This window comes from Thalassophryne amazonica, chromosome 10 (assembly GCF_902500255.1).
Source record: "Thalassophryne amazonica chromosome 10, fThaAma1.1, whole genome shotgun sequence".
In the NCBI taxonomy this organism is placed as follows: Eukaryota; Metazoa; Chordata; class Actinopteri; order Batrachoidiformes; family Batrachoididae; genus Thalassophryne; species Thalassophryne amazonica.
In genome coordinates, this window is record NC_047112.1 from 57,844,979 (window position 1) to 57,872,252 (window position 27,274).

The 27,274-nt window shown below is 42.0% G+C and overlaps 1 protein-coding gene across 1 annotated transcript in view; it reads left to right on the plus strand.

Moving 5' to 3' along the window:
* The window catches only part of jak3 (Janus kinase 3 (a protein tyrosine kinase, leukocyte)), an 87,323-nt gene that overhangs the window by 27,381 nt on the left and 32,668 nt on the right, over nt 1-27,274 (plus strand). The window contains 8 exon segments of the mRNA XM_034180034.1: nt 1-125; nt 613-744; nt 833-920; nt 3,765-3,889; nt 4,069-4,207; nt 12,343-12,494; nt 17,356-17,506; nt 20,862-20,992. Of these exon segments, the coding sequence (XP_034035925.1) occupies nt 1-125; nt 613-744; nt 833-920; nt 3,765-3,889; nt 4,069-4,207; nt 12,343-12,494; nt 17,356-17,506; nt 20,862-20,992 (1,043 nt within the window).

Genomic DNA, 27,274 nt, shown 5'->3' on the forward strand with positions numbered 1-27,274 from the left:
AACTCACCAATCTGATCATTGTACGGAACAGCAGCTCTGTAGAACCTCAGGGATTGCTGGTACAGGAAAGGAGCAAATTCAGTCATATCCAGTTCCACATGATCAAATATGAAGACCTGAAATATGTGAGTATAGAACAGTTCAGCCAGACCCAATATGGCTTCTAATGCAACAAGAGGGGCATTCAGTGGAGAGCGTGCCTTTGCTGAGGTGCAGCAGACCCTTCGCCTATATCAAACCCAACCCACATTTGGCCCTTCAACTTCTAAACTTATAAACTTTCCACATCCAGATCATAAATATCTACTGATTTTTAAATTTTCTATAGATAGGACTTTTTAAAAGTGAGGTCATTGCCACAGATGTCTGAGGAGATTCCCAGTCATCTATGATGAGGATGGTGGTGACGGTTGATTTGTTTGCTGTCAGATTTGCTCAAAAACACTGGTGCAGCTTTGTGATTGAAGGGTTGGAATACAGGTTGGAGTTGTGAACATGGCTGAAGGTCCTGCTGTACTTTGGTGGAAGTGTGCACTCTGCTGAGTGCTTCGTGGGCAGTTGACAAAAATGCAGGAACATTACTGCAAACTGTTTCTGTATTGTTCATGTAAGGGTGAAAGCCTCGGACAGGGATCCTTCACTCGAATTTTTAAGGGCCACAAGACAGACACTCGTGACGGGGAGAAACACTTGACAGATGTTCTACTGAAAGAGCTTGATGTTTTTCACAAGAACTGCTGGGAGGTTGGTCTGTTTAGATGTTACTAAAACAATGGAATAGGATTTTTTTATGGGTTGATTATTGTAATAAAACTTTTTTTTGTCTTGTCAGTCATTCTTTGAAGCTGCCAGCATGATGTGTCAGATTTCACACAAACATCTCCTTCATGTCTATGGTGTCAGTGTTCAGGGAGCAAAAAGTAAGTTCAACATAAATGACACACTTATGATTGTGGATAAACATTTCATTACACCTTGGCAGAAAATTTTCCCCAAAGGAGGATGTTCCATTTTTTTAAACAGTAATGACAATAATAATAACAGTAATTACTGATAATTAACACTTTCAAATAAAACATATACAGTGCTTCAAAAATACAATATAATTACAAATTACATGGTGATTAAAAACTAATGGAAAACTCTATTTAAAAATAATAATAACAGAAATGTATCTCTGTTTTATTTTGTCAGATTTTATTGGGTCACCACTTTACATGAACCAAGATGAACACATCTTTAAATTGCACATGGAAGATTCCAGAAATTGATGGAAATATTTTGAAAAGCTTCTAAATGATTAACTGGCAGTCAGAATCAGTGTTTTCTTGTATTTAAGAGCTGCAGGGGGGGAATTCAGCCAAGGCTTCTGAAGCACATGATTTTAGATCTCCATAAGGTTCCTCCTAAGAAGCAATCTGAAAAAAATTAAGAATATCACAAGAAACTGTAAAGTCTATTATCCAAAAATAGAAGATGCTTGGGAGCAGACAGATGGTTTCCAAAGTTATCAGTCAGGATTACAAAAACTTTTGTCCTAAAGATTAAACAGACTGAGGACAACAACAAAGGAGCTGGAGACATCAGATAGAAATGTGACGTCAGCCACCTTTAAGACAGCGCTCCATCACCACGACATCCATCACCACGACATCCATCACCACGACATCCATCACCACGACATCCATGACCACGACATCCATGACCACGACATCCATCACCCCGACATCCATGACCACGACATCCATCACCACGACATCCATCACCACAACATCCATGACCACGACATCCATCACCATGACATCCATCACCACGACATCCATCACCACAACATCCATCACCACAACATCCATTACCACGACATCCATCACCACAACATCCATCACCACGACATCCATCACCACAACATCCATGACCACAACATCCATGACCACGACATCCATTACCACGACATCCATCACCACAACATCCATTACCACGACATCCATCACCACAACATCCATTACCACGATATCCATCACCACGACATTCATTACCATCAATCAATCAATCAATCAATCAATTTTTTTATATAGCGCCAAATCACAACAAACAGTTGCCCCAAGGCGCTTTATATTGTAAGGCAAGGCCATACAATAATTATGTAAAACCCCAACGGTCAAAACGACCCCCTGTGAGCAAGCACTTGGCTACAGTGGGAAGGAAAAACTCCCTTTTAACAGGAAGAAACCTCCAGCAGAACCAGGCTCAGGGAGGGGCAGTCTTCTGCTGGGACTGGTTGGGCTGAGGGAGAGAACCAGGAAAAGACATGCTGTGGAGGGGAGCAGAGATCGATCACTAATGATTAAATGCAGAGTGGTGCATATAGAGCAAAAGAGAAAGAAACAGTGCATCATGGGAACCCCCCAGCAGTCTACGTCTATAGCAGCATAACTAAGGGATGGTTCAGGGTCACCTGATCCAGCCCTAACTATAAGCTTTAGCAAAAAGGAAAGTTTTAAGCCTAATCTTAAAAGTAGAGAGGGTGTCTGTCTCCCTGATCTGAATTGGGAGCTGGTTCCACAGGAGAGGAGCCTGAAAGCTGAAGGCTCTGCCTCCCATTCTACTCTTACAAACCCTAGGAACTACAAGTAGCCTGCAGTCTGAGAGCGAAGCGCTCTATTGGGGGTGATATGGTACTACGAGGTCCCTAAGATAAGATGGGACCTGATTATTCAAAACCTTATAAGTAAGAAGAAGAATTTTAAATTCTATTCTAGAATTAACAGGAAGCCAATGAAGAGAGGCCATATGGGTGAGATATGCTCTCTCCTTCTAGTCCCCGTCAGTACTCTAGCTGCAGCATTTTGAATTAACTGAAGGCTTTTTAGGGAACTTTTAGGACAACCTGATAATAATGAATTACAATAGTCCAGCCTAGAGGAAATAAATGCATGAATTAGTTTTTCAGCATCACTCTGAGACAAGACCTTTCTGATTTTAGAGATATTGCGTAAATGCAAAAAAGCAGTCCTACATATTTGTTTAATATGCGCTTTGAATGACATATCCTGATCAAAAATGACATCCATTACCATGACATCCATTACCACGACATCCATCACCATGACATCCATTACCACGACATCCATTACCATGACATCCATCACTGCAACATGCATCACCATGACATCCATCACCATGACCAAGACTGTTAACCAAAGAGGAAGCATTACACATTTAACTTGATATCAAAAGCAAGATGAAAGTTTGATCATCAGAACAAGCGTCAAGTCTTTTTAATGTCAATTTGAGATTAATGGCTTTGTCGGTGGTTGAGAGCTTTTCAGGTTGTGGTGATGGAGCATTCTCTTTGTCATTAACATCGAATTGAAAGAGCAAAATAAAATGAAAATAATCATATCAATTAAAGTTTATTAACCAGTGGCTGATTGTTTATTAACCAGTTTCATGGAGTATAATTTACTTTATATTTGGTCACACTCCAGACAGAGTTATATAAACTCTTAAATGTGAATGGCATCATATAAAAATGACATTCTCTGCAAAATTTCCTATGCAAATATTTAAGGTGGTTTAGTTACAGTGAGATTTATTTATTAACTATAAACGGGGACAAAACAAATGATTTATTGTCTATAACAGTATTAAAAGCACGAACTGTGAGGCTGATCAGTTGGCCAGTGTTTGCAGTGGTTGAGGTTGACTTACTTGTGTCTGATTTGAAGTCCAGTTGTACAAACAAAGCTCACTGTGTCTTACAGACATCATGGTGCAGGAGTTTGTCAAGTATGGGGCCCTCGATCTTTATCTGAAGAGAGGGCGATCTGTGTCAGTGAGCTGGAAACTTGACATAGCCAAGCAGCTCACGTCTGCCCTCAACTTTCTGGTAAAAAAAAAAAAAAAAAAAAAAGATTTTCACTGAGCTACAGAATCAAAAATATTCAGTAATCAAAGTATTTATAAGGTGTGCACTTTTCATTAGACTTTGCATTTTGGTAATAACTCAGTGTGCAGCAGACTATTATTGTCAGTGTCTTCTCTTCTAAACTGTAATGCTCTTGACAGGAGGAGAAGAACATTGTTCACGGAAATATCTGTGCCAAAAACCTGCTGCTGGCCAGAGAAGGTGACCCATCACAGGGCAGCTCTCCTTTCATTAAACTGAGTGATGCCGGCATCACCATGGCAATGATGGGAAAAGATGGTAAAACAAATAACAGTATCCTCGACAGCACTGTACACATCCATTTATTGTACATGAAAAGTCTATGCAGTGACCAGGAAAATTAAGAAATATAGGTAACACTTTTGTATTAAATTTTTCTACAGTAACATCATCAGGAAATTTGAATAAATCTGACAAATGACATAAAGTAATGCTACAGTTAACTATGTACAGTTTTACGAAACAAATGAACATAGGAAGAAAGCTGTCTACAGTACACACTCACTGATCTGAATGATCACAATCAGATCAGTGTGCACATTCCATATTCAGCTCCTAATATTTCAGAGTGATTATTTCTGTGCTTAGACCCTGGTATGCATCAAGCCAGCAGCTGCTGTGGTTCACATCTCTGGTGTCTGTTTTCTGTCTCTTGGGATTTTGATAACTCTTTTAAAGTTATTATCTACCATTTCATCTTGCTGCTCTGTGTTTCTTATCCTTGTTAATTATTCATTTCATCCTCCTCTTAGTTATTCCTTGTGCTTTTATTTTTTGGCATCTGCTTCGTGTGTATTGTCATTAGCTTTATTTCCTGTTACTCAGGCTTCCGGCTTCATCTGCACTCTGACTTCTTCTCTGATTGTTCCATGAACTATTTAACCATCCACAGTCTATCACTCCAGTGCCACATTTTCTTGCTCTCATGCCTGCTTTGTCGCATTTATTTCCTGTGTTTGTCTTACACTTGCCTACTCTCGCTGCCTTGTCGTGTCTCCTGAGTATAGCCTGCCATTCCGTGATCTGTTACAACTTCATAACTGGCTCTGCACTGACTCTCCTTATCATGCTATATTACTTGTTTGCTGCTCCTCTCATGGATACTGTTACCTGACAGACTGTCTTGTGGTCGAACTCTTGTCAGTGTCCTTGACCATTCTCCTCATGTGGTTCCACCCAGATGATATTGTTCTCTGGACTTCTTGTGCTGAGTATACTGACAGTTCCAGCTGCATCTGTGTTTAATAAAGTACCTTTTACCAAACACTATCAAAGACATCCAGTTGTTGCCTTAGATCACTGGTTAGTGTCCAAGTCTCACAACCATACACCAAGATAGATACAGTGCATCCGGAAAATATTCACAATGCTTCACTTTTTCAACATTTTGTTATGTTACAATCTTATTACAAAATTAAATTCTTTTTCCCCTCAAAATTCTGCTCACAACACCCCATAATGACAACATGAAAAAAGTGTTTTTTTTTGCAAATTTATTACCTCCACCAAGGAGGTTATGTTTTCGGTCGCGTTTGTTTGTCTGTTTGTCAGCAGGATAACTCAAAAAGTTTTGAACGGATTTTGATGAAATTTTGTGGAGTGGTTGGAAATGACAAGAGGAACAAGTGATTAAATTTTAGTGGTGATCCGGATCACGATCCGGATCCTGATGCTAACGCGTTAGCATATCTACGGCATTTTCAATGTTAAAAGTTAGCATTAAGCAGTTGCAGCTGTCATCACGTTTGGGTGCATTGTTTTCAAATTGTAATATTTCTTACATTTATTTTTGTTGAAATTTTGCGGAGTGGTTGGAAATGACATGAGGAACAAGTGATTAAATTTTAGTGGTGATCTGGATCACGATCCGGATCCCAATGCTAACGCATTAGCATGTCTATGGCATTTTCAATGTTAAAAGTTAGCATTAAGCAGTTGCAGCTGTCATCACGTTTCGGTGCATTTGTTTTCAAATTGTAATATTTCTTAAATATATTTTTGTTTATATATTAATAATCTAATGATTATTATATACAATTTTAGAGAAAGAGACAAAAAGAAACAGATCACTGTGCCAAGGAGGGAATCTCTTTAGGGTCTGTGACCCTATGGCCTTGTTTAGAGAAGTGTTTCATAAATGTTAAAAAGTTCATATATTTGCAGTTTAGTTGAATAATAAATTGAATTTTGTCTCTTATTTGTTTTTGTCTATAAGCACATGCAATATCAATATCAGTGCTCAGATGACAGTAGCTTCTGGGAAAGGTGCAAGTTGCAATAAACTGTGATGCCAAGCGCTAAGGATACATGCTATCCAGTCACAGCAGATAAAACTTTTTTTTACTACTGAGCAAACATCATTGTTAGACTTTTTTAGGCTCAGTGATTCCACGGCATGTAGATGTTATGGCGTCAGTGACCCCATGGCCTTGGCGGAGGTTTGCACTCTCTGAGTGCTTCTAGTTAAAAATAAAAGACTAATAAATCATATGTACATAAGTTCATATTCAGTAAGCTCAATACTTTGACACAAGCATGGCATGCCTATCTTTGCGCAGTTTTGCTCATTCCTCTTTGCAGCACCTCTCAAGCTCCATCAGGTTGGATGGGGAGCGTCAGTGCACAGACATTTTCAGATCTCTCCAGAGATGTTCAATCTGATTCAGGTCTGGGCTCTGACTGGGCCACTCAAAGACATTCACACAGTTGTCCACTCCTTTGATATCTTGGCTGTGTGCTTTGGGTCACTGTCCTACTGAAAGCTAAATCGTCGCCCCAGTCTGAGGTCAAGAGCACTCTGGAGCAAGTTTTCATCCAGGATGTCTCTGTACATTTCTGCATTCATCTTTCCCTCAATCCTGACTAGTCTCTCAGTTCCTGCTGCTGAAAACATCCTCACAGCATGATGCTGCCACCACCATGCTTCACTGTAGGGATGGTGCCTGGTTTCCTCCAAACATCACGCCTGCCATTCACACCAAAGAGTTCAGTCTTTGTCTCATCAGACCAGAGAATTTTGTTTCTCATGGTCTGAGAGTCCTTCAGGTGCCTTTTGGCAAACTCCAGGTGCGCTGCCATGTGCATTTTACTAAGGATTGGCTTATGTCTGGCCACTCTACCATACAGGTCTAATTGGTGGATTGCTGCAGAGGTGGTTGTCCTCCTGGAAGGTTCTCCTCTCTCCACAGAGGAATGCTCGAGTTCTGACAGAGTGACCATCGGGTTCTTGGTCACCTTTCACTCCCAATCGCTCAGTGTCGACTTGCAGCCAGCTCTAGGAAAAGTCCTGGTGGATCTGAACCTCCATTTACGGATGACGGAGGCCACCGTGCTCATTGGGACCTTCAAAAGAGCAAAAATATTTCTGTACCCTTCCTCAAATTTGTGCCCTGAGACAATCCTGTCTCAGAGGTCTACAGACAGTTCCTTTGACTTCATGTTTGGTTTGTGCTCTGACATGCACTACCAACTGTGGGACCTTATACAACCCCAATTCCAATGAAGTTGGTACGTTGTGTGAAATGTAAACATAAACAGAATACAATGATTTACAAATCCTTTTCAACCTATATGCGATTGAATACACCACAAAGACAAGATATTTAATGTTCAAACTGATAACCTTTTTTGTTTTTGCGCAAATATTTGCCCATTTTGAAATGAATACCTACAACACATGTCAAAAAGGCTGGGACAGGGGCAACAAAAGACTGGGAAAGTTGATGAATGCTCACAGGACACCTGTTTGGAACATTCCACAGGTGAACAGGTTAACTGGAAACACGTGAGTGTCATGATTGGGTATAAAAGAAGCATCTCCAAAAGGCTCAGCCGTTCACAAGCAAAGATGGGGTGAGGAGCACCACTTTGTGAACAACTGTGTGGAAAAAATAGTCCAAAACTTTAAGAACAATGTTTCTCAACGTTCAATTGCAAGGAATTTAGGGATTCGGTCATCTACAGTCCATAATATAATCAGACGATTCAGAGAATATGGAGAACTTTCTACACGTAAGCGACAAGGCCGAAAACCAACATTGAATGCCCGTGACCTTCGATCCCTCAGGTGGCACTGCATTAAATACCGACATCATTGTGTAAAGGATCTTACCGCGTGGGCTCAGGAACACTTCAGAAAACCATTGTCAGTTAACACAGCTCATCGCTACATCTACAAGTGCAAGTTAAAACTCTACCATGCAAAGTGAAAGCCATACATCAACAACATCCAGAAACGCCACCATCTTCTCTGGGCCTGAGCTCATTTGAAATGGACAGACACAAAGTGGAAAAGTGTGCTGTGGTCTGATGAGTCCACATTTCAAATTATTTTTGGACATCATGGACGTCATGTCCTCCAGACAAAAGAGGAAAGAGACCATCCAGATCAGGAATCAGTGAAATGGAATCAGTTAATCGGTGAAATCACCTGGTGGAGTCGGTGGCTGCAAAGAAAACCTGCACCCTCTTGGCCCTTTCTGGAACAAGTTGGCCACCCCTGATCCATATTGTCAGCAGTGCAAAGTTCAAAAGCCAGCATCTGTGATGGTATGGGGGTGTGCTAGTGCCCATGACATGGGCAACTTACACATCTGTGATGGCACCATCAATGCTGAAAGGTACATCCAGGTTTTGAAGCCACACATGCTGCCATCCAAGCAACATCTTTTTCAGGGACGTCCCTGCTTATTTCAGCAAGACAATGCCAAGCCACATTCTGCACGTGTTACAACAGCATAGCTTTGTAGTAAAAGAGTGCGGGTACTAGACTGGCCTGCCTGCATCCAGACCTGTGGCCCATTGAAAATGTGTGGCCCATTATGAAGCACAAAATACGACAATGGAGACCCCGGACTGTTGAACAACTGAAGTCGTACATCAAGCAAGAATGTGATTGAATTCCACCTACAAAGCTTCAACAATCAGTGTCTTCAGTTCCCAAACGCTTACTGAGTGTTGTTAGAAGGAAAGGTGGTGTAACACAGTGGTAAACATACCACTGTCCCAGCTTTTTTGAAACATGTTGCAGGCATCCATTTCAAAATGAGCAAATATTTGCACAAAAACAATAAAGTTTTTTTTTTCCCTTCCATTTTATTTATAAAGGGACCATGTACAATAAAAACATAAATGTTTCTATTTGATGCATTGTACCAGAGTTAGCTTAAAGCTAATTTACATCTGCAGTCCCTTGAAACATAAATAATAAAACATCACAAAAACATAAACTCAAAACTGCAAAACTATAACTCACCCACACAGAGATATACTTGTACACTCACATCCACACAAAACACATTCACACAATCCTATTTACATAATATTTCAAAAAAAAATCAGTGGTTGCAGAATTGAGTACCTTTCAGAAACTTTTTCAATTTGTTCTTGAGACTTCCAATAGAATCAGAGTTCTTGATGCTGTCAGGAAGAGCATTCCACTGAGTTCTAGCTTTCACAGAAAAAGCTGACTGACCAAAAGCAGTACGATGGAAAGGCACAGAACAGTCTCTTATTGAAGATATTTTGGTAGATCTTATGGACTGCACCGGACAAATATTAACAAATTCACATAATGGGGAAGGAGCCAATCCATTCAAAATCTTGAATGTAAGACACAGATTAGAGAACAGTTTATAGTTCTCAAAACTAAACAGATGCAGCTTTTCTAGAATCCTGCAGTGATGATATTGCATAGATATTTTATCTAAAATTTTTTACGTTTGTTTATATAGAGATTCCAGTGGCTTAGTAGTTGTTTCTCCAGCCTGCCCCCAACATGTGATACAATATGACAAATGAGAAAAAAATCATAGCATGCATAAAGGTCTTTGCAGCATCCATTGAAAGACAGCCTCTAATATGTCTAAAATGCATCAAATTATATCTGATGGTTTTGGTCATTTTTTCCACGTGACTTAAAATTAAGATTTGAATCAATTACTACTCCAAGATATTTAAACTCCCTCACAAGGTCAATCCTCTCAGCTTTTATAATGATTTCATCGCTCACACACTGGTTGGGTTTAGAAAAAAACGTACCTTTTGTCTTACTTATGTTAAGGCTGAGACATGACTGGTCAAGCCACTCCATAATCCTTTCCATAGCAGCTGTCAGCTTCCTAGCTGCTAGTTCAGCAGTTTTTGCATGTGTGTATAAGACAGTATCATCAGCATACATTTGCAGATCCATGCCCTGACACACCTGTGGCAGATCATTAATACAAAGACTAAAGAGAAGGGGGCCCAAAACAGAACCTTGTGGCACACCCATTGTACACTTAAAATTATCAGTTTGAACATTGAATATCTTGTCTTTGTGGTGTATTCAACTGAATATAGGTTGAAGAGGATTTGCAAATCATTGTATTCTGTTTTTAATTTACATGGTGTGTCTTTCCAAATCATGTCCAATTAACTGAATTTACCCCAAGGGGACTCCAGCTAAGCTGTAGAAACATCCCAAGGATGATCAGTGGAAACAGGATACACCTAAGATCAATTTTGAACTTCATGGCAAAGGCTGTGAATACTTATGTACAAGTAATTCCTTAGTTTTGTTATGTTTTATAAATTTGCAAAAACCTAAAAAAAAAAAAAAACAAAAAAAAAAAACATTTTTCCCCCTATCGTTATTATGGGGTATTGTTTTTTGAATTTTGAGAAAAAAAAATTGGTCCATTTTGGAATAAGGCTGTAACATTAAAAAAAAAAGTGGAAAAAGTGAGTGCTGTGAATACTTTAGAGATGCACTGCAGCACCAGGATCCTAAAGACTTGGACCTTGTTTCTGCTGCAAAAGACATGGTTATCGCCAAACACCTCTGTCCAGCCATCTCATGACTCCATAAGCTGGTCCTTCTCAATCTCATAGGCCGAGGACTCGGAGACATAAATGTCACTGCTGAGATCAGTGAATGTCTCCACAATTTCAACACATTCCTGACATACAGATACACCTCTGATGACAGAAGAAGCCATTACAAGCCTGGATTTTAGCCGTGATCCAGGACCATGAAAACCCGGACGCTCCGACTCCTTACACAGCTTCTCAAGCACTGGAATCAGAGTATCCATTCATTCAGCTTGGATCACAGCATTGTCCGCAAAGCCAAGGTCAGTAAATCTGCCCATACCAACAACAGGACCTAACTCAATGGTTTACACGTATACCACCCTGCCCATCACCAACTTCATGGAAACACTTAACAGCCAGAGGTCTCTAGGATGCTTTGGAGGGTCCTTGATTACTGCTGGAATAACTTGCATTCAAACTAGCAGTTACATGGAGAGACTAAAATGAGCAGTGTCACTTGCACGTTGAGGGAGCGTCAGCTTCAACATTTTTGCCATGTGGTCCTTTTCTCTGTGCCTCAGTGTTGAGGACCCCAGAAGATGGAGAACAGCAAGGGGGTGTCCATGTTTCACCTAACTGTGGCAGACAGATGGTTATTGTAGAGATGGACCAATTGTCTGCTTGGGTGGTCGCCACCCAGGACCCACGGCAGTTCTATAGTGTCATAGATGGGACAAGGTGCAGCACCAGCACGTTTCTAGACTTGACTTGACTAAGAAAATACTGTTGTGCTCTGCTTTGGAGTCTTCAGTCCAGCTGTTAGAGTAGCAGTCTGTCTGCTTTTAACAAGCTCCATTCATGTGAAAGCACAACTGCTTTTTCTCCGCTCACACTTTGATTTCACTGCAACTGTGCCTCAAGATCTATGCAAAGATGGTCTCAGGGCACCATATACATGATAGTGGAAGACAAACTGTGTTGTACCATGATAATGTCAACACAGTTTTACCAATTATACTGTAGTCTATGATCCCAAAGCCAATTTTAACCTCACTGGTACCACCCAAGGGGACAACACTTACAGTCAAGCCTCAGTATACTATGACCGTCGCAAATGTACAGTGGCCATCCCAGGGTGGCAGCTATAGGCAGGTAGGGGTCTGATTACACAGGGGTCAACATATAAAAACCCTCCAATCATTTTGAAAAGTGAACCACATCATTTGTCTGATCATAAATATTCCAAAATAGTGTAGTTTAGTGTATCTATGACTCAGTGCTATGGAGTTATGTTGTGAGTGATCCACATTATTGGTTGAGCTAATACGATTAATAAATGCAATAGTTCTGACTGTGTTGAAAGCTTGGTCTCCAAAGTAATAGTCAATCAAGGGTCGACGTCCATTGGATTCTATGAAATATGACCTGTTAGATCGAGCAAACAGTTCCTTTTAAAACCCCTGTTAGCTCAACCAATAGTCCACTTAAGTGGTACCAAAAACCTGCTTGGCCCTTGGACTAATATACAGAAAAAGCTCTTGGGATAAGATTCTCTCTGTCTCTCTCTCCCTCGTTCTCTCTGTCTGCCTGTGTGTGTTCAGTGATCCTGGACAGGATCCCTTGGGTGGCCCCCGAAGTGCTGGAGGCACCAGAGAAACTGAGTCTGGAATGTGATAAGTGGAGTTTTGGTACCACTCTGTGGGAAATCTTCAACAATGGGAATGTACCACTACAAGGCTGGGATCTGAAACGGGTAAAAACACAAACACTGAATACTCGTCTGCCCTGTGATGGACTGGGGGCCTGTCCAGGGTGTACCCTGCCCCTCGCCAGGTGACTGCTGGCATAGGCTCCAGCACCCCCATGACCTTTAATTGAAATCAGTGTGTGTGTAGAAAATGAATGAAGCACTGTTCATTAACCAAGCGGAAACTTTTGTGCAGTAGTTTAGAACACATGCCATAGAGCTATGAATGCCACTGGAACCAAATAGCCATGTCATATGCCACAGTTAAAATGAGTGCAATATTTGTTTTTATATAACGGCTGAGTGGATCCTTGTCATTTGATTGGTGCTTTGTATGTCATGTGACATGGATTATTCGTCCCATTTGTGTTGTGTTGCATTTAGCATGCGGTTTGGTTCCATTTAGCGTGCAAATTTGGTTCCATATGTTTTGTACCATTGTACACTGGAACCAACGCCCACTAGTGGGGGCGGAGTTTAGCTAAACAGCGGAGTTTGTTTTGCTGATGGACAACAATTTGAAGGAGCTAATTGACGGTGCTAATTCTTCTAACACACACACACCCACACAAAAACAAATCCACCACGCCGTAAGCCGTCTGGAGGCATGAAGAGCTGTTAAGATGAAGAGGATGAAGTTAGGATGAAGAGCTGGACTAATTTCTGATGTGATTTTTTGCTGGACTGAAGTCTTGTTTTTTTTTTTTTTTTTTGTATATACACAATGTCAGTGCATGGCATCACAGATTACATCGTCAGAATTATTTTTGAACAATCTAACTGTTTTTCCAAGTTGACTGAGAACAATTTTGGACTCCTATTTAAAGTCCATGTTGGACTGTTGACATCAAAGCAGCAGTGAAGCACATCAAAATGTAAGTCCCTTTTCTGTTGTTTAGAAATTAATGAAATGTCAAATGACAAGGATCTATTTTAGCCGTTATATAATATTTCACCTCATGAAATATTCGGACCATTGAACTCCTAAATATTCATTATTTGTATAATGTACAATATCCACTGCCACTGAAATATCAACAGTTTTGTACATACTTTTCCCTTTCTCTTTTATTAAATATGTAATCTCTTTTTTTGCTACTACATTCATATAATTTTTTTGTTTTTTTTTATTTGCGCTCTGGACATACCTTTTTCATTCTGTTAAATTTTATGTTTATTTTCTTTTCTTCCCCACACCTTTCAAGTCTGTGCATGGTTTACTCAGGTTTATATTTGTACTGAAAGGCTTACCATATCTTTTGTTATACTTGTTACAATGATGACAATAAGGAATCTGTATTTCTGTATCTGTAGTTACTGATGATATCTTCCGTTCATTAGTCCACTCTCAATGCCTCGCATATGTTTGATTGGATTTTGACTACTTGCTTTTTAAGCAGATGGCAAGGATAAGGCCCAGCACAAAAGACCATCTGGCAACTTTTGAGCAAATGTCGGTGGAGAGTATAGGGCCTACTACGGTGTACTAAAGACTATATGTAGATGAATGAAGCAAGGTGACTCCTAGTTCTGTGTCATACACAAGTAGGAGTCACCATGGTTCATTCACCATCTGAAGTTACACGTTGGCAAATGGGAACACATACTTTGAGCAAATTATTAATTATGTATAGAAACGGTAGCTTTTCCATCCATCCATCCATCCATCCATTTTCTTCCGCTTTATCCGGAGTCGGGTCGCGTGGGCAGCAGCTCAAGCAAAGCTGCCCAGACCTCCCGATCCACACACACCTCCCCCAGCTCCTCTGGGGGAACCCCAAGGCGTTCCCAAGCCAGCCGAGAGATGTAGTCCCTCCAGCGTGTTCTGGGTCTTCCCCGTGGCCTCCTCCCAATGGGACGTGCCCGGAACACCTCTCCAGCGAGGTGTCCAGGGGGCATCCAGAAAAGATGCCCGAGCCACCTCAACTGACTCCTTTCGATGTGGAGGAGCAGCGGCTCGACTCCGAGCTCCTCATGAGTGACCGAGCTCCTCACCCTATCTCTAAGGGAGCACCCAGCCACCCTGCGGAGGAGACTCATCTCGGCCGCTTGTACTCGCGATCTCGTTCTTTCGGTCATGAGTCAAATCTCATGACCATAGGTGAGGATCGGAACGTAGATCGATCGGTAAATCGAGAGCTTTGCCTCCCTACTCAGCTCTCTCTTCACCACAACGATCCGATACAGCGACCGCATCACTGCAGATGCTGCACCGATCCGTCTATCGATTTCATGCTCCATCCCTCCCTCCCTCGTGAACAAGACCCTGAGATACTTAAACTCATCCACTTGAGGCAAAGACACTCCACCGACCTGAAGAGGACAAAGCACCTTTTTCCAGTCGAGAACCATGACCTCGGATTTGGAGGTGCTGATTTTCATCCTGGACGCTTCACACTCGGCTGCAAACCGCCCCAGTGCACGCTGAAGGTCCTGATTTGACGAAGCCAACAGAACCACATCATCCGCAAACAGCAGAGACGAGATTCTGTGGTTCCCAAACCAGACCCCCTCTACACCCTGGCTGTGCCTAGAAATTCTGTCCATAAAGATAATGAACAGAACCGGTGACAAAGGGCAGCCCTGGCGGAGGCCAACGTGCACTGGAAACAGGTTTGACTTACTACCGGCAATGCGAACCAAGCTCCTGTTGCGGCCGTACAGGGACCGGATAGCCCTTAGCAAAGGACCCCGGACCCCGTACTCCCGCAGCACCCCCCACAGGGTGCCCCGAGGGACACGGTCGAACGCCTTCTCCAGATCCACAAAACACATGTGGACTGGTTGGGAGAACTCCCATGAACCCTCGAGCACCCGATGGAGCGTGTAGAGCTGGTCCAGTGTGCCGCGACAAGGACGAAAACCACACTGCTCCTCCTGAATCCAGATTTGGATGGATGGATGGCATTACCCTGACCTCTAGTAATACTGTGAGAAATCTTGGAGTCATTTTTGATCAGGATATGTCATTCAAAGCGCATATTAAACAAATATGTAGGACTGCTTTTTTGCATTTGCGCAATATCTCTAAAATTAGAAAGGTCTTGTCTCAGAGTGATGCTGAAAAACTAATTCATGCATTTATTTCCTCTAGGCTGGACTACTGTAATTCATTATTATCAGGTTGTCCTAAAAGTTCCCTGAAAAGCCTTCAGTTAATTCAAAATGCTGCAGCTAGAGTACTGACGGGGACTAGAAGGAGAGAGCATATCTCACCCATATTGGCTTCTCTTCATTGGCTTCCTGTTAATTCTAGAACAGAATATAAAATTCTTCTTCTTACTTATAAGGTTTTGAATAATCAGGTCCCATCTTATCTTAGTGACCTCATAGTACCATATCACCCCAATAGAGCGCTTCGCTCTCAGACTGCAGGCTTACTTGTAGTTCCTAGGGTTTGTAAGAGTAGAATGGGAGGCAGAGCCTTCGGCTTTCAGGCTCCTCTCCTGTGGAACCAGCTCCCAATTCGGATCAGGGAGACAGACACCCTCTCTACTTTTAAGATTAGGCTTAAAACTTTCCTTTTTGCTAAAGCTTATAGTTAGGGCTGGATCAGGTGACCCTGAACCATCCCTTAGTTATGCTGCTATAGACTTAGACTGCTGGGGGGTTCCCATGATGCACTGAGTGTTTCTTTCTCTTTTTGCTCTGTATGCACCACTCTGCATTTAATCATTAGTGATTGATCTCTGCTCCCCTCCACAGCATGTCTTTTTCCTGGTTCTCTCCCTCAGCCCCAACCAGTCCCAGCAGAAGACTGCCCCTCCCTGAGCCTGGTTCTGTTGGAGGTTTCTTCCTGTTAAAAGGGAGTTTTTCCTTCCCACTATCGCCAAGTGCTTGCTCACAGGGGGTTGTTTTGACCGTTGGGGTTTTTACGTAATTATTGTATGGCCTTGCCTTACAATATAAAGCGCCTTGGGGCAACTGTTTGTTGTGATTTGGCGCTATATAAATAAAATTGATTGATTGATTGATTATTTGTTTTTGTCTATAAGCACATGCAATATCAATATCAGTGCTCAGATGACAGTAGCTTCTGGGAAAGATGCAAGTTGAAATAAACTGTGATGCCAAGCACTAAGGATACATGCTATCCAGTCACAGCAGATGAAACTTTTTTTTACTAGCAAACATCATTGTTAGACTTTTTTAGGTTCGGTGATTCCACGGCATGTAGATGTTATGGCGTCAGTGACCCCATGGTCTTGGCGGAGGTTTACACTCTCCGAGTGCTTCTAGTTAATGTAGTAGAGACCCAGTGAAATATGAAACTTAAAAGCAATGAGCAAGACGAGACATTGCCAAGTGCTGTCTAAGCTAGCATGGAGAGCCAACGTAGCGATATGACCACAGTAGCTACTTGAGAACATACCTCGCTAGTCAGATAACAAATTACCACTTACATGAAGGGAGTCTAACACAAGGAACTTCTACCCTGGGAAAATAGGTCCCTGGGAACATCGTCCTATGGGAACATAGAGCAGTGGGAAGACAGGACCTCGGGAGCGTGGTACTTTAATTGTAAGACACCCTAGTTGCTACTGTTAATTCCAGCTGGCAGGCCTGTTGCAGTATGGTTTATGTATAGCTGAGAAATTATTTAAAATTACTTTTCCACTGTCTATGCATTATTTGTGAAACAACACAGCTTGTCGCTAATTTTTAAAAATGTCCTATTAGCTTGGGTAATTAGATTTTTTCCGATTTTTGAAGTTTACTCACACTTACCATTATTAAGCTCAGCCTCGCCAAAGGAAGAGCCTAGTCCCTTGAATTAGGACTTTTTAAAATTAACATTGAATTGAAACCCAGCCCTGCTAAAGCCGCTGACAGTTAAAGATATGTGCCACTGATGTGTTTTGTGCAGAAGCAACAGTTTTACAAGCGGTTTCAGCAGCTGCCTCCCTCCCAGTGGACAGAGCTGGCCAACCTCATCAGCCAGTGTATGGAGTACCAGGCAGACTACAGACCCTCCTGTCGCAGTATTATCCGGCAGCTTAACAGCCTGATCACGTCGGGTAATACTGTAACACACCTGAAGATGAATATGTTCACTACACATCTATGAAAAACATGGCTTCAGTGCTATTCAAAATGTTTCACACCAACAACAGTAACTCTGTGGGGGGGCATAAACCAGAATTTTTCTGGTCGTTTTCTGCAACTCATTTGTGAGAAATAACATAAACATTATTAATAATAATAATAATAACAACAATAATAATAACAATACAAATGATGTTATAATAATAACAATAATGAACATAAAATGTATTGAAATTGTAAAATATAAAATTATAATAATATAAAGCAAACACAATTGTGTATTAAAACTTTTACCATTTATTAAAATGTAATTAAGGCAACATATTTAATATCACAGTTTCATGAATTTAATATGTATATGTCGTGGACATATGCCTGAAAAAAGAGTCCTCACAATCTCATTTAGGTGTGTCACTCTATTTTCAGTAAACATGCTGGGAGCATAAGCATGGCAAAAGTCTTCTGCTTTTGGGGGCTTCGGCCCCCCAGGCCCCCCAACTATGGCCTTCTTAATTGCCGCCATTTTAAGCATTTCCTTTATTTGTATTCTCACATGACTGGAAAAAAAGAGTCCTCATCATCTCAATTAGGTCCTTCAGATGTTTGTTTTTTTTTTTTTCAGTAAATATGTTGGGAGCACAAGTATGGCAAAAATCTTCTGCTTCTGGGGGTAAAGCTCCCCTGACCCCCCAACTACACCCCTCTTAACTCCCTGTCACTTTAACCATTTTGAATGTAAATTCATGTTCTAACTTTTCAGCTACTTCACAGTATGGCCGCACAATATGGCCAAATTACCTGTACTTTCACGCCTTCTTTTTAAGAAAAACCTCTACACCACTCCATCAGGAAGCTGTATTTTATGTTTTTAATTAAATTTATACCAAGTTGTAGAAATTTGCCATCAATTTGAGTTTAATAAAGATAATTTTAGACATTAGAAATGGCTGTTTACTCACTAATATAACTAGGAGTCTGTGGTTCAGACAATGTGTTCAAATTCAAAACTGGCTCAAACATTTTTCTTCTTCTACTAAGGTGGATTAGAACTTTTTTGTGGAACACAGCTCCAACTACTGCACAGGAGGGACCTAGCAGTCAATATGTGTCACCGATTTCAAAATGGCTCTTTTCAACAAGACGTGCAGTGCTGTGACATGTCAGTCATCCGGGTGGCACCTGGGGTGTCCAGTCAGATTTCAGGGAAGTCCAGTGCAACCCAGCAACACCCATGCCAGGAAGTGTTCAATATTTGATATGTCCAGTTTCACTGTGGACACAAAATTTAGCACTTTGTGTTTCAGTCTCAACCTCCCACTGAATTCCTGCAAGATCCCACGAGATCCAGTTTATTGTCAAACCAGGAAGTGTTCAACATTTGACTCTTTTTTTTTTAATTATTTAATGTGACAAACAAAATGTTACACAGAAACCTTACAGAGGATTAAATGCAACAGCAAAAACAACATACCAAAGAACAGGTTAATAAAATAAAAAACAGGTCGAAACCACAGGGGAAGTATTAAAAAAAGAACACTTTCCAAAGTTAAACACATTTGACATTTCCTGTTTGACTGTGGACTCAAAATTTGCCACTTCCTGTTTCAGTCTCAACTTGCCACTAAATTCCCACAAGATCCCATGAGATCCCACCATGCTTCACGGTCTTCACTGTGAACTGTGGCTTGAATTCAGAGTTTGGGGGTCGTCTCACAAACTGTCTGTGGCCCTTGGACCCAAAAAGAACAATTTTACTCTCATCAGTCCACAAAATATTCCTCCATTTCTCTTTAGGCCAGTTGATGCGTTCTTTGGCAAATTGTAACATCTTCTGCACATGTCTTTTATTTAACAGAGGGACTTTGTGGGGGATTCTTGCAAATAAATTAGCTTCACACAGGCGTCTTCTAACTGTCACAGCACTTACAGGTAACTCCAGACTGTCTTTGATCATCCTGGAGCTGATCAATGGGTGAGCCTTTGCCATTCTGGTTATTCTTCTATCCATTTTGATGGTTGTTTTCCATTTTCTTCCACGCGTCTGTTTTTTTTTTTTTTTTTTGTCCATTTTAAAGCATTGGAGATCATTGTAGATGAACAGCCTATAATTTTCTGCACCTGCGTATAAGTTTTCCCCTCTCCAATCAACGTTTTAATCAAACAATGCTGTTCTTCTTAACAATGTCTTGAACGTCCCATTTTCCTCAGGCTTTCAAAAAGAAAAGCATGTTCAACAGGTGCTGGCTTCATCCTTAAATAGGGGACACCTGATTCACACCTGTTTGTTCCACAAAATTGACGAACTCACTGACTGAATAACACACTACTATTATTGTGAACACCCCCTTTTCTACTTTTTTTTACTAATAGCCCAATTTCATAGCCTTAAGAGTGTGCATATTATTAATGTTTGGTCTTGTTGGATTTGTGAGAATCTACTGAATCTACTGGTACCTTGTTTCCCATGTAACAATAAGAAATATGCTCAAAACCTGGATTAATCTTTTTAGTCACATAGCACTACTATTATTCTGAACACTACTGTATGTCGCGGACATGAACGAGCGAAGCTCGTCAGCATCTCACCATGTCATTTAGGTTCTTCAGACTTTATTCTGAGTAAATGCTTCAGGGAAGCATTAGCATGGCAAAACCTTTCAGCTTCAGGGAGCTCCGCGCTCCCCAGACCCCCCGCCTTTTTAAGCATTTTTCTTTATTTGCCTCTCACATACTTGGAAAAGCTCCTCACTATCTAACCATATCATTTAGGTCCTTCTGATGTTTTTCAGTAAAATTGTTCTTGGGAGCATGAGCATGACTAAAAACTTTTAGCTTCTGGGGGAGCTCCCCCCAGACCCCCTGAATTTTTAAGCATTTTCCTTATTTTGCCATACTAATGCTCCCCTGAAGCCTTTACTCAAAATAAGTCTGAAGAACCTAAATGACATGGTGAGATGCTGACGAGCTTCGCTCGTTCATGTCCACGACATATGCATATAATAATAATTATTATTATTATAAAAACAGGGGGTATTAAGCAGTGGATACTGTGTACTTTAATAAAAAATTACACATATTGGGACATTATTGCAATTGGATATTAATGCACATTTGGTACACTATTGCACAAATATGGGGTATTACCTTTTTTGCACTTAACACATGAGTTCGTTGATAGCACTTGGGTAGAACGCTTTCTGGAATCTGGAAGTGCACATTTTTAATGAGCTGTGGCGCCTTCCATAGGGCAACGGGGGAAACAGCAGTAATGTGGGTGAGATGTTGCTGTGGTGATATTTTTGATCGTTTTGTGTTTGTGCATGGCAGACTATGTGATACTGCATGCTTCAGAGCCCGACATGCAGAGAAATGTTTTATCCAGAGTCTTCAGTGCTGCTCAGCACGACCAGATGGTATTTGAGGAGAGACATCTACGCTACATTTCTCAATTGGGTAAAGTAAGTCTGAAGCATAAAGAAAAACCACAGACTGTTAAATACGCAATGATAAAAAACAAATAATACCTCTGGCATCTTGCAGATTTACTGTCTGTAAAAATACTCTGCAGCCTGGGTTAAAGAAGAGTGGCATTCTTACAGCATATATGGTTCAAAATACGAGGTCTGTTAGAAAACTATCCGACCTTTTTAGTTTTTGCAAAAACTATATGGATTTGAATCACGTGCGCTTGCATCAGCCAAGCCTGAACCTTCGTGCGCATGCGTGAGTTTTTTCACGCCTGTTGGTTGCGTCATTCGCCTGTGAGCATGCCTTGTGGGAGGAGTGGTCCAGCCTCCTCGGCGGATTTTCATTGTCAGGAAATTGGCTGATCGACTGCCGCTTTATTGCATCAAAATTTTTTCAGAAACTGTGAGAGACAGCCAGGTGGAAACCATTCGGAAAATTCAGATGGCTTTCGGTGAAGATCTTATGGGAATCACACAGATTAAGGAGTGTTACAACCGGTTTAAAGACGGCGCACAATGGCAGAGGGCGCGCTGCGCTCCGAGCGGCGATCGACAGGCTGAAACGACCAGATCATTTCCAGAGTGAAGGCAGTGCTGATCCGGGACGTTGTCTGACTACTACAGAAGTGGCAGAAGATGTGGACATAGCACTTTTTCGGCACATTCCACTGTTACAGGAGTTTTTGTTATGGAAAGAGGAGTGGAGAAATATGCCACGGAGCCGCTAATGGCGCGGGACAAAAGCACCTCAGTGTTGGTCTCACAGGACATGTTGTAACATGCCCAGCTCTTGCACCATTCGGAAGATTCAGACGGCTTTCAGTGGCTTTTCAGTCGTGTGACTATCCGAGAAATTGTGGACGAGCTGGACATGGTGCAAGAGCTGGGCATGTTAGAACATGTCCTGTGAGACCAACACGGAGGTGCTTTTGTCCTGCGCTATTAGCGGCTCCGTGGTGAATTCCTCCGCTCCTCTTTCCATGCCAAAAACTCCTGTAACAGTGGAATGTGCCAAAAAAGTGCTATGTTCACATCTTCTGCCATTTCTGTAGTAGTCAGACGACGTCCCGGATCAACACAGCCTTCACTTTGGAAATGATCTGGTCGATTCAGCCTGTCGATCGCCGCTCGGAGCGCGGCGCGCCCTCCACCATTGTGCGCCGTCTTTAAACCGGTTGTAACACTCCTTAATCTGTGTGATCCCCATAAGATCTTCACCGAAAGCCATCTGAATTTTCCGAATGGTTTCCACCTGGCTGTCTCTCACAGTTTCTGAAAAAATTTTGATGAAGCAAAGCGGCAGTCGATCAGCCAATTTCCTGACAATGAAAATCTGCCGAGGAGGCTGGACCACTCCTCCCACAAGGCGTGCTCACAGGCGAATGACGCAACCGACAGGCGTGAAAAAACTCACGCATGTGCACGAAGGTTCAAGCTTGGCTGATGCAAGCGCACATGATTCAAATCCATATAGTTTTTGCAAAAAATAAAAAGGTCGGAGAGTTTTCTAACAGACCTTGTATTAAGATAAACTGCATGATTGTAGAATCAGGAAAAGAAAGAAATCAGTGTGAAACTGAGTTTCATAAAACATGGCTGAAGGTTTGATTTATCTATTTAACTCCAGGACCCAGAGTGACATAATCTGAGACTGTGAGAAGTCTATGGTCATTGTACACTGGTTACTCCATCACTGAAGACTCAACTTCTTCAGTCTCAGTCATTATTTGGATTGCTAGAAGAATTTTTTTTTTCTATACCTAGCATTAGCAAAAGATCAGAGTGCATACCTTCACCAAGGCCCATCACTCATCTGTTCGTCTGTTTGTAACCAAGCTGGTGAGTAACTTAGGGTGCTGTTTTACAAAAGTGTAAATAAGGTGTAAATCAATGGGAGACTTCATAAAAATATGAATTAAAACATGGTCCTGATTCCACAACTGGCTCAAAATCTAGTCAATTCTTCCTTGACCCAAGGCCTTCTTCTCCATCAAATTTCAATAATCTGCTCATTTATTTTAGAGATGCCCTGCTAAGAAAGAAAGAAAGAAACAAACAGTTGCTGGATTTGCACTGTTATCAGTTCAATTCATTTTCTCTTATTGACATAAGCTTGGGACTCCGACGAGGGCGGTCGCATCTCCTCCACTCCCTTATCTCTGTTCTCTGCTTTAACCTTCAAGTCTGTACTTCACCAGACTGTGAATTCCTCAAATTATATTGGATACTGTATCTATTGGACTAACCATGGAATTGATCAGCTGGTCTCTGAACACTATTGACACCATTTTTTCTACAATAAGGTCAGGACCGGGGGATCCTACCTGCCTAGATGGAACGCAGCCTGCGGGCTATGTTCTCGACTCCTGGAGTTCCTGGCATGTGGCATGCTTGGCACCTTTCTCTGTTGAAGGCGTCGAGGATTTATTCATTTTTGGTCTTATGGTAGCAGGGCTGGTACTTTTTGGCTTATGTGCTGCCCTGATCTACTGGAAAATTGGCAAGACGGCGGCATCAAGAACCACGGCCCCTCGCTTGTCCGTCATGATCAAGGAGGTTGGCAAGACAGTGCATTCTCAGACTGCAATGACTCTTGAACTCAGACACAAATTGGATGACATCTTGTAGCAGATGCGCGCCTTGCAGTTGAAGTTGAGGCCGGTGAATATTCTTAATTCATAATTGGGAATATTCTTAATTCATAATTGGGATTTTGTTGTTCAAGGCTGTTAAATGTGTTTTTCACTGCTCAAACCACAACACGGTGGGCTTATCAAGCCTGAAGGTCAAATTGCCCGACTGTTTTCCCTCCAGAGGAATTTCTTCGGCCTGGGGAATATTTGGCTGTTTCTTATCTCAACTCACAAAGACAATAAACTGTTTTCACAGGACTGAAGCATGCTCCATTCCCCCACTCCCCTCCTACCCCCCATCAAATACCCCCCACTCTGGCGTCTGCTCACGTCATCCTCTCCCCTTCTGCGGGGGCAGTGCAATTTTAGCTGCAGCTGGCCTCCGTTCTTCCCCACAAGCTGACGGCGCCGTATCTCAGGGTTGCTGCGTGGCCTTCACCCACTTGCCTCAAGTTGGATAACGGACTTCTTCAAACTTAGTGCACATAAACAATGTCAAATGTGTATGTGCTGTCTTTAATTCTGATGTGTGCCATTATTACGGTAAACAAGTAATAATTGTGGACTAATTGCTGTCTGAGATAACTGGAGTGTAAACATAATTTCTCCACTGTGAGATCAATAAGGATATATCTTATCTCATCTGATCTTATACAGTGCCAAAAGGCACTACACACCGAGTCTAGTCAAGGCTGGAAGCGTGGCTGGTGCCGCGCTTTGCTGCATCCACAATACCATGGAATTGTCTTGTATCATGGATGCCAACCACTCAGACAGACAACCGGCCCAGCCACACCTCTCAAAGGTAGCCATGTAACTGCTGAAGCCAGGTCAAATGTGGGTGTCCCCTTGGCGTTCTCCAGCCACTCAACACTCAGGCACCTATGCACTGGATCATGCACAGAGACCATGGACCGTGACCTTCAATCATTTCACGACTGTTAGTGCCATCTGTCAGTTGCACATCTACGTAGTGCTTCTATTATGTTGTTGAAATGTCCCAACCCACACCAGGCAGGGCCTGGTTTCATAAAGCGTCTACTAAATCTACTAAACTTACTTAGTCGACTACGACTGCTAGGCCGGTAGCGTAGATAAAACATTATCCGTCTAATCACAGATTCAGATTAGATTAGATTAGCCCACTTATGTTAGTCGACGATTTTCACGGGCATAACGGCCTTATGAGTGCTGTTGCCAAGAAACGCCTCCAATGCGCAAGAGTTTTGTTTACTTCAGGGTTGGTCGTTCTCATGAACTATCCAGCCTTTGTTTCATTAACTGGCTTTATTAACATTTATGGACACATAAGAACTGCAGAATGATGTGTTTAGCTCTTAGCCGAGCAGTTCTTCTTCTACATACTTACAGCACTTCCTTCAAGCCTTTTTGTGCGCACAACGCTGCTTAGCATAACAGCGACACCCAGTGACTAATGTGAGAAGTGTTGCAAGTGCATCACAACAGCCATCTGCTACAACCATGGCCAAATGGCCAAAAGCAGAGGCTTGTGTGTCATACATCACACTGACAAAGTGAGGAACCTTGGGGTAATTTTTGATCCTTCGTTGTCCTTTGGCCTCCACATTAGAAATATTACTAGGACTGCTTTCTTCCACCTGCGAAATATAGCGAAGATTCGTCCCATCCTGTCTATGGCTGATGCTGAGACCCTGATCCATGCATTTATCTCTTCTAGATTGGACTACTGCAATGTTCTATTTTCTGGTTTACCGCAGTCTAGCATTAGGGGTCTCCAATTGGTTCAAAATGCTGCAGCCAGACCTTTGACATGAAGCAGAAAGTACAACCACATTACACCTATTTTGGCATCTCTTCAGTGGTTTCCTGTCCCAGTGAGATCAGATTTTAAGGTTCTGCTACTAACCTATAAAATTATTCATGGACTGGCACCTCCCTACCTAGCTGACCTAATTAAACCTTATGTACCGGCCCGGGCTTTACATTCTCGGGGTGCAGGACTACTTTGTGTCCCAAAGGTGAATAAGAAGTCTGCGGGTCACAGAGTTTCTCTTATCGTGCCCCTGTTCAAAGCGCATATTAAACAAATATGTAGGACTGCTTTTTTGCATTTACGCAATATCTCTAAAATCAGAAAGGTCTTGTCTCGGAGTGATGCTGAAAAACTAATTCATGCATTTATTTCCTCTAGGCTGGACTATTGTAATTCATTATTATCAGGTTGTCCTAAAAGTTCCCTAAAAAGCCTTCAGTTAATTCAAAATGTTGCAGCTAGAGTACTAACGGGGACTACAAGGAGAGAGCATATCTCACCCATATTGGCCTCTCTTCATTGGCTTCCTGTTAATTCTAGAATAGAATTTAAAATTCTTCTTCTTACTTATAAGGTTTTGAATAATCAGGTCCCATGTTATCTTAGGGACCTCGTAGTACCATATCACCCCAATAGAGCGCTTCGCTCTCAGACTGCAGGCTTACTTGTAGTTCCTAGGGTTTGTAAGAGTAGAATGGGAGGCAGAGTCTTCAGCTTTCAGGCTCCTCTCCTGTGGAACCAGCTCCCAATTCAGATCAGGGAGACAGACACCCTCTCTACTTTTAAGCTTATAGTTAGGGCTGGATCAGGTGACCCTGAACCATCCCTTAGTTATGCTGCTATAGATGTAGACTGCTGGGGGGTTCCCATGATGCACTGTTTCTTTCTCTTTTTGCTCTGTATGCACCACTCTGCATTTAATCATTAGTGATTGATCTCTGCTCCCCTCCACAGCATGTCTTTTTCCTGGTTCTCTCCCTCAGCCCCAACCAGTCCCAGCAGAAGACTGCCCTTCCCTGAGCCTGGTTCTGCTGGAGGTTTCTTCCTGTTAAAAGGGAGTATTTCCTTCCCACTGTAGCCAAGTGCTTGCTCACAGGGAGTCGTTTTGACCATTGGGGTTTTTACGTAATTATTGTATGGCCTTGCCTTACAATATAAAGCACCTTGGGGCAACTGTTTGTTGTGATTTGGCGCTATATAAAAAATTGATTGATTGATTGATTGTTCTGTGGAATGATCTGCGTCAATAAAACAGTCAGATTCTGTGGAGACTTTCAAGTCGAGACTTAAGACGCACTTATTTTCCCTTTCATATGGCTAGCATACTGGTACAGTTTTGTTTTACGCTTTTTACTCTGTTAATTCATTTATTAGTAATTGGAGCGGGCTGCGGCCTCAACTTTACCTAAATTCTGGGTCTTTTAGTGAAGTTTAGGGCTACTGGCCGGCAATCACCTTAGTATTTCTCTGTTTTTCTTGTTGTTTAATGCTGGCAAATTATACAGTATTTTTTGTCTTTCTGATGCCTGATTCTGTTTTTTCTCTCTGTTTAAGGTGCAGCTCCATCCAGAGATGGGAGTTGTATTCGTGTTGGTGATCCTCCTGTCCTGTGCGCCAATAGCATTTCTTGTATATTTGTCCGTGAATTGTTCTGTAATTTATGTTTGTAGCATGGCCAAAGCAGAGGGTCACCCCTTTGAGTCTGGTCTGCTTGAGGTTCTTCCTCAGAGGGAGTTTTTCCTTACCACCAGTGGCGGTCCTAGAGTGATTTACTCCCCGGGCGAAACCCCCCTGTGTGCGCCCCCCCCCCCCCGCACAATAACGTGGCCACCACCTCCGCCCCAC